At 46.0% G+C, this 8519-nt stretch overlaps 1 protein-coding gene across 1 annotated transcript in view; it reads left to right on the top strand.

Moving 5' to 3' along the window:
- Nucleotides 1-2950: 2950 nt before the first annotated feature.
- Nucleotides 2951-8519, top strand: part of SOHLH2 (spermatogenesis and oogenesis specific basic helix-loop-helix 2) — a 39572-nt gene continuing 34003 nt past the window's right edge. Inside the window, exon 1 of the mRNA XM_024126053.2 lies at nt 2951-2998. Coding sequence (XP_023981821.1) covers nt 2951-2998 — 48 coding nt within the window. The remainder of the gene's footprint in view (nt 2999-8519) is intronic.

Raw genomic sequence — 8519 nt, 5'->3', positions numbered from 1 at the left:
AGCATAGTGTTTGAAAGTATATGCATTTTAAAAGTGAGTTCAGTGCGTTAGTAAATGTAAGAAATTATTAGTAAAAATGATTGAAATTAGTTAATTCTCTGGCTTTCAACTTCCGTAGTTACAGTCCTACCTACTTATGAGAACATTCTTTGGGCCTCAGCATCTTTGAAAGGAAAGGACAATTAGGTAATCTCTAGGTTCTTATTGAGTTCTAAATTTCTTTTAATTTTTTTGATTCTGAGAACAAGCCAGGTAAGCAACAATACTGAACATAGCTTATATAGAACAGTTCCTATAAAATAGCTGGATGGAAAATTTCCAAACATTTTAAGCATAGGTTCTTCATGAGTTCATCTGAAGACACCATGTGTACTGTATTACTTACAAATCTATTTGTAATTTGCATATTGTGAAAAATATATAATTATAATTTAGTTTTGGGGGAAATAATGTAAGGCATATGCTATGAATGCTAATAATTTTAAGTGATTGGAAAACCATTTTCTTTTTTTTTTTTTTTTTTTTTTTTGGTGGTATGCAGGCCTCCCTGTGCTGGGGCCTTTCCCGTCGCGGAGCACAGGCTCCGGACGCGCATGCCCAGCGGCCACGGCCCACGGGCCCAGCCGCTCCGCGGCACGCGGGATCCTCCCAGACCGGGGCGCGAACCCGGTTCCCCTGCATAATAATGTAAGGCATATGCTATGAATGCTAATAATTTTAAGTGATTGGAAAACCATTTTCTTTTTTTTTTTTTTTTTTTTTTTTGGTGGTATGCAGGCCTCCCTGTGCTGGGGCCTCTCCCGTTGCGGAGCACAGGCTCCGGACGCGCAGGCCCAGCGGCCACGGCCCACGGGCCCAGCCGCTCCGCGGCACGCGGGATCCTCCCAGACCGGGGCGCGAACCCGGTTCCCCTGCATCGGCAGGCAGACGCGCAACCACTGCGCCACCAGGGAAGCCCGGAAAACCATTTTCTAAGAGGCAGTTTGAATTGTTAATTTTGAATGCAAATTTTAAAATATATTTCTCTATGTAGAATTACATATAATTACATTTTATGATTCTTGGTATTCAGTTTTCCATCAAGAATATAAGTAGCATATTGTTACTGTAGGGAAACACAGAAAGAGTCCATCTACCCATCTGTCTCCAATAACAAAAATGAGTATGATTCAAGAATGTTAAATGTGATAAAGAAATTAAATGGTTTATAATTCTATGCTGTAATTCAGAAGGTTTATAGTAGAGCCTCTCAACCTCAGTGCTAATGACATTTGGGGCCAGATAATGAATTCTCTGTTCTGGGAGGCTGTCCTGTGCATTGTATGATGTTTAGCAGCATCCTTGGCCTCTACCCACCAGATGCCTGTTGTGACAATGAAAAAATGTCCCTTGGGAGACAAAAATCGCCCCCAGTGAGAGTCATTGTTTTATGATGTAGATGCCTGCTCATTTACAAAGTAGGCTTCTTTTTCTTTCTTTTAAGAGATTGGAAACTATTCAAATATCTCATCTGGTTCTATGGAGCTTGGATCTTATATTCTTGATACTGAAGAGCTTTATTACCTTTTTGCTTCCTCCAACACAGGAATGATTACTTCCTCTCACATAAGCTTAGGGGCATCGTCCACTCAAATTTAAAAGCAATGAGTCTGTGTCAGTTTCCACTATGTCTTTGTCACTTTTAGCATCAGACTTGTTAATCTAGACCTTTAGGTCAAGGCAAAACTGATTACCAGACTGGGGGAAGTGCTCAAAGCTGCCTCAATTCACCCCTACCCCAATGCCTGGGCATGATTTCACCTCTGCTGATATTGTTGGGCAAACTAACTGCTTCACAGATGTTTAGCTAGACACTCTCAGTTCCTGATTAGGTGGAAAAGCAATCAAGAACCAAAATTCGTATCTATTAAAATGTGTACATTTACTTCCAAAAATAGTGCAGAATGATCCCATCAGAAATTTATCTGCGCTTTTCTTCCCATGAAAATCGTAGACAACCACTATATTTTTGCATGCTGTCATGATCTAAATCAGAACACACCGCCACCTGCTCAGGAAACGGGAGGCTTGCCCAGAGATCAGAGATGGTGGTTCAAGTAGAGCATGTGCATATTACATGTTCAAGTAATGTCAAGAGTCTAGGCAAATCCAGAGTGACAAACACTGTAAGATACCATCACCCCCTCACCCCCACCGACTTTTAGCAATGGGAACAGTAGTAAAGACAAGAGGAAGGATCCCCTACAGGTCCTGGCAGTCGGTGGATCTCCACAAAATGTCTAGCAAGGCCGAACAAAGCGGATTACATAGCAGCCGCCACCTGGAGATTTCTCACTTGAGAAAATAAGGACAATATTTGTTGACTCACAGGACAACATGAAATGCTTCTAAAATTTTTAGCTTCTTAGTAGTTTGGAAAGAAAGCACCATAACAGTCCTCAACCTTCCCTGTCCTCTCATATGTTTGTCTTGGAAAAAGAAAAAAATCTAGTTTGCTAATTCCTAATATTTAAACTTGAAAGCGTTCCCATAAGACACTCTGAAGACTTTTAGACAAGCCCTTGCGCCCCGCCACCCGCCCCAAGGCGGGCAGTGGAAGTTCCACCCGAGGCCTGAGCTGTGTGATGTACCGGGGGCACGTGGAATGGAACTTTGGGTGGGCAGCGCGCCAATGACGGGGTCTCCTCAGGACCTGCAGGGCACCTTGGGGCGGCCCATCCCCGTCCCCCGGGTACCCCCACCCCCGGAAGCCCTCCCCCGGCCCCGGTCGGGCCGGGACCCTCGGAGCAGCGGTGGGCGGCAGGGCCACTTTAAGGGCGGGCCGGGGGCGGGCGCCCAGCAGCTGCGGGCACGAAGCCATTGGCGCGCGGCGGGCGGCGGACGCGACGGGCTGACTGCGAGCTCCTCCCGTGGCGAGGCTGCCTCAGGACCCGCACGTGGGCAACGGGCCATGGCGGACTCAATTATCCGCCCGGAGCTCGGCCAAACCCCTGAGCAGGTAAGAGGCGGAGGATGAGGAAGGGGAGGCAGCTGCGTTTAAAACCGCGCGCGGGCCGGTGCGGCGACCCAGTCGGGCGGCACAGCCACGCCGGGCGCAGGCCAGTACGTCTGGGGACGGCCCGGGGGCCACTGCGGGGCGCGAGCCAGTCCCGGCCGCTTCGCCGGGCGCCCCGGCTCGCTCGAGGGGCCCCACGGCGGGCGCCTCCCCACCTCGAGGACGGAGCGGAGGCCCGAGGAGGGAGGGTGACTGGACTGTGTCACGGAGTCACCCCCTCGAGCTCTTGACTCTCGCCAACCCAAACCCATCTTCCCGGCCCCCAGACCGTTGGTGGGGCGACGCGGGAGCAAGACGTCGTAGGGTAGATATTCGGGCTGGTGGCCGGATAAAAACGGGAGTGACAACTTTGGTTTCAGCCTGAATATAGGAAAGTTGAATTCATACTTTTCAGTTTGAGTGTAGGAAAGTTTATTCAACATATTGAATGTGGAAAAGTTGATCTTCAGCTCTCTTGTCTGCACAGCTCGAGGTGCCTTTTTTCGCTGTGCTCACTGCCGTGGCGTCCAGAGTGTCCTTGTACTGCCCTCTCCGCGCTGAGCCTCAAACAGGCAGACGTGTGTAGAGACCGTGCCGTTGGCGGGAAGACGCGTCGGCCCTCTTCGCACACCCGCCCACCCTCCCTGGAAGTCAAAAGGCCCCCTGGCCTCTTTTGGACGCACCTTATTTATCATCCCCTCGGCAGACGCACAGAATCATTTTGGTGACTGTTTTCGATAAAAATGAAAGGTGATTAGCAGCCCACTAGGAAGGAAGCATAAACAAAACCCCACCGACCCCAGAAAGCAGGGTCACCTGGTGTTGGCTTTCTTCTGAGTATTTCACGTCTTGATAAATGTGAGAGGGAAACCTTTTGCGTTGCTTAAGTTTTGTTACCCCTGAGAATGTTCTGCATACTTAAATCTCCTCACTCCTTAAGTACAAGCGTTCTGAACCGAATCACTACCACTTGGAGTGGACCGAGTTTAAGAAGTTTTTCTTAATTATTTAAAAATGGAGGCACCTGTTTAAACTCAGAGGAAAAACTATTTTGGGGGTGCAGGATTAGGCAAAGCTGCACAAAATGGAACTCTGAATAAAATATCTGATTATCGAGTAGTACATAAATAACTGTGGCTTCCCACCCTTAAGAGTCTGAAGCCCCAACTGAACCTTTTGTTTGCATTGGGAGAGCAGCTCACTCAGTTTCTCCAGATAGAGCTGCTTAAATCCCTTGACTCCTGGGGAAACTGGAGGCCAACAATTACCCCTTGAGGGCATCAGCCCTGCAGCTGCTGCTAGTTGTCAGTGCTGCTCCCAGTGATAAGAATAACATAAATAACAGCTCACTAAAATGTAGGAGTGATTTGCTTTAAGCACCTCAGCACCTGCTGTTACTAATTAAGGGTTTAGCCTGCCACAGATTGCAAATGGAAATCCAGTGTTTTAAAAATGGCAGAGACTGGAGTGCCCTGCGTCTTCCTCTGATCTCAGAAATCAGAGTGGATGAAGAGCACTGGTGAGGATGATGTCGCATTGTAAAAACTGCCCACACTTAACAGATCTACAGCAAGTTGTAGTAGTGTTTATCCCTGAGTGCTGGACTTTGATGCTTTTTATTTTCTCTTTACACTGTTTTGAATTTTCCAACCTTCCACAATGAATATGTATTGCTTTTGTTAAAAGAGTGCAGTAAGCAATTCAAATAGGAAGAAATTTCCACCAAAGGAGGCCTAGCATTGGTTCAAATCGTGGTGTTCATGGTGAAAATCTTAGAGGTACTAAAAGCAGTTTTCCAGAGCCTAATGTACTAGAACGTTTTATTCATTTTCCTTTTATTCTTATCTGTGGCTCCTTCTCATCACCTGTGCTCATATTACACCATCAACAAGATATTTTTAACTATATAAATATTCAAATTGAAGTTGATTAGAAGCTATTCAGTTAATTTGAGATACTTGGGGATAGTGGACTAGGGCAGTGTTCTGATTTGTCTGATTAGGAGCATTCCTAGTGTGATGATTTTGTGGGGCAGGGAAGGAAGCCTTGGGCAGGAGAGCAAATCAGTTCTTTCCAGAGCTGCTTTATTTCCTGCCCCTCTGTGTCCTGCTGCCAGGCACTGCAAAACCTTTGATTCCGGCACAGAAGGACCGGTGAGTGATACTTGGCTTTCTCATCCCTTTTCGGATCTCTTTCCCTCTCTCCTCAGTTTCTCCCCAGTACCTGGTTTCTGCCCTTCAAAGCTTGCTCTAGACTTTTCTCCACAAGACTAGCTGAGCGATTCTGGAGAATTTGGGAACTGGGCCTCTGAGGGGAATGTGGTCAGAAGCGCTAGGTGCTATCCAGGAAAAGGCTCAAGTTAGCAACTGATGCCTGTTGTTCAAAACTTACCTTTGCTTCTCAGTTGGCCCTGTGTCCCGAGCCCTGTGACTCAGGTAATGCAGAGAGCAGTTTGGTTTTAGGGCTGTTTTCACTGCCTGCCATAGATACATTTTCCTTTTAATTCTATCTCTCCATCTCCCCTTCCCCATCAGGTTGATTTGATGGGTTTTGTGCTCGGGTTTGGTATTACCTGAGGACACATGGCAATAACTACCACCTACAGGGCATTGTACAAACATTACTCCTTATAACAGTCTTGTGATGTAAGTATTATTGCCCCCCAGATGAGGGTCACATAAGTATCTTACTCAGAGCCACTAATTAGTGGCTGAACAGGTGGCAGACGCCGTTCTGCGTACCTCGAAAGCCTTTGCCCTCTTCCCACTGCATCAAACTGTTAAAAAAGGATCAGTAATAGCTTTGGTAGAACTGAGGCTCATCCACTGTTTTCCCTGTGTTCCAAGGACTGAAAGCCATACTTTCTTATCAGCAGGAAAAAAAAAAAAAAAGACTCCTGGAATGTAAGCCCCAGGAGGGCAGAGAGCTTGTCTGTTCACCTTGAATTCCCAGCACAGCATCCGCCCTGTTGTAGGGGTTTAATAAATATCTATGGCAAGACCATATAGACATCAAACGTATTTACGCAGATGCATAAAAGTGGCAGGAGGTTCTAAAGGAAAAAGAAAATAAACTTTTCTTAACAGAAAGGTTTACAGGTGATTCATAGCCCGAGATATCCTGGTTTATATGGGTTTTTTTTTTAGTGTAATTATTAATAGCACCCCCTTTCTCAAGTGTCTCAGTTTGGAAGATAAATTAAATGGTCACCCCATCTGTAGAAGGTAGGTTATTTTCGGACATTCATAGGTTGCTTCAGTTAACCTGGTTAATTAAAAAACAAAAAGATAACCACTCCTTTTATGACCAGTCGTTAATGACTGTTTCAATGCTTGGCATTTGCTTCAAAGGCAGTGTAATTGTCTAGAAGAAATCCTGTGCCATAGCAGAGATTCACACTCTTCACTCAAAAGCATCACGGTGGCTTAGAGTCCCACCTTGCTCCAGGTACCACTGGGAATGAGGAATGTTTATAAAATGAAAAGGAAACACTCTAGAAGGTTCCTGATACTCTCTACTGCAGAAATTCCAAATTTCAAAGGTCATTTGAAAGTGTTATGCTGTCTTCTTAGAATGTAGAAGGACATGAGGCTGGTGACATGGGTTGATGTTAGGCTATGAAAGGCCATGCTAAGGAGTTTGAATTTTTGTTCTGTTTCAAATACGGTTGGGTGGGTGAGTGGGATTGGCTGGCAATGATGAATTGACCACACCTGGCAACGTTCCAGCCACCCCAGTCTCTCTGGCGGGAGATACTTAACAGTGTGCCCATACCTTCAGCAAGTAAATATCATTGAAAAGAAAAAAAAGTGAGGGGCATTCTAAATTAAAAGTCCCAGGAGGCATAACAACCATGTGCAACTCATAGTCCTTAATGGGATCTTGGTTTGAACAAAGTAGCTGTCTCTGAACATTAAAAAAAAAAAAAAAAAAAAAAATCCACAGGAAAGCTAAATTTAGAAAGCAGATGGGATCAAATTGCTACCACAACAAAAGTGGAAAAAAAAAACACAACACAGCATAAAAGACATAGAGAATAAATGCCCCAGTAAAACAATTCTAGTGATAGTGCAGGCAGAATGTTAGCAGAAGCAAAGATGAAATGGGCCTGAGGGTGCTTCCCTGGTAAAGAATTAGCTGTGGGCAGAACCCCTGGGCCAGCTGGGGCCCTGGATTTCTTCACCCCTGGGCTCTTCCCCTTCACTCCTACTACAGCCAGAGCAACGGGACTTTTTTTTTTTTTTTTTTTTTTTTTTTTGCGGTACGCGGGCCTCTCACTGTTGTGGCCTCTCCCGTTGCTGAGCACAGGCTCCGGGCGCGCAGCACGAACCCGTGTCCCCTGCATCGGAAGGCGGACTCTCAACCACTGCACCACCAGGGAAGCCCGCAACGGGACTTTTAACCAGAGAATCAAACCCAGGCACTGCTCTTTCTAAAGAAAATGAACGCTACGTGGGACACGGGCTCCTGGTATTGGTAGTTTCCAGACCTCTACAACTGACAAGGGTGAAAGGAAAGGCAGCTCTGCCCAGGAGGGAAATAAACCAAAGTGACTGGTTTTCAGAGTAAAGCCTGCCTATATTTTGACAAATAGCTGGTCTCAGCCACTTTGCTGTCCAGCCTTTCTTCCATTATCCCTACCATTCACACCAAACCCACAGTTTAGAAGAAAGAGTGACTGGGGAAGCAGACCACCCCGACTGCAGGGGAAACTGCTCATACATGTCAGCTGAGTCCTATTTATGTTTGGATAAGCAAGGATCACCAGACAACTATTCCAGAGGCAGATTATAAAGGGGATAGAAAAAACTTAAAATTTCTAATTTGCAGCTGAGTCCTTGAGTCATATTTATGTTTGGATAAGCAAGGATCACTAGACAACTATTCCAGAGGCAGATTATAAAGGGGATAGAAAAAACTTAAAATTTCTAATTTGTATGTTCACAGGGGATATCATGTCCTAAAAATAGCGGGTTATGATAAATTATCAAAAGAGAGAAAAAAGTCTTAGAAATGAGCAATTCATGTTAAATTAACTGAAATTGTAAGTCTTTAGAAGGACTAAAGCCTGAGCTGGTGATGTGAACAATAAACTTAAGTCTTGCAGAAGTTGAGACTTGAAGGATCAATTTAGGATGTGCAGCATCTAATAGAAGGTTTCCAAGGACAGACAAAGGCAACAGAGAGGAAATAATCAAAGAAATAATAGAAGGAAATTTCCAGAGCCAAAGATCCACTGAGTGCCAAGTGGGCTGAGTAAGGTCCGTCCCCAGACACATCCTAGGGAATGATCAGAATCCACAGCATAAGAGAAAAGCACCGGGCTTCCCTGGTGGCACAGTGGTTGAGAGTCCGCCTGCCGGTGCAGGCGACGCGGGTTCGTGCCCCGGTCCAGGAAGATCCCACAGGACGCGGAGCGGCTGAGCCCGTGAGCCATGGCCGCTGAGCCTGCGCGTCCGGAGCCTGTGCTCCGCAACGGGGGAGG

The sequence above is a fragment of the Physeter macrocephalus genome, chromosome 13, assembly GCF_002837175.3.
Source record: "Physeter macrocephalus isolate SW-GA chromosome 13, ASM283717v5, whole genome shotgun sequence".
In the NCBI taxonomy this organism is placed as follows: domain Eukaryota; kingdom Metazoa; phylum Chordata; class Mammalia; order Artiodactyla; family Physeteridae; genus Physeter; species Physeter macrocephalus.
Note: the sequence above shows the minus strand (reverse complement) of the source record. Positions and strands in the feature narration are given on the sequence as shown.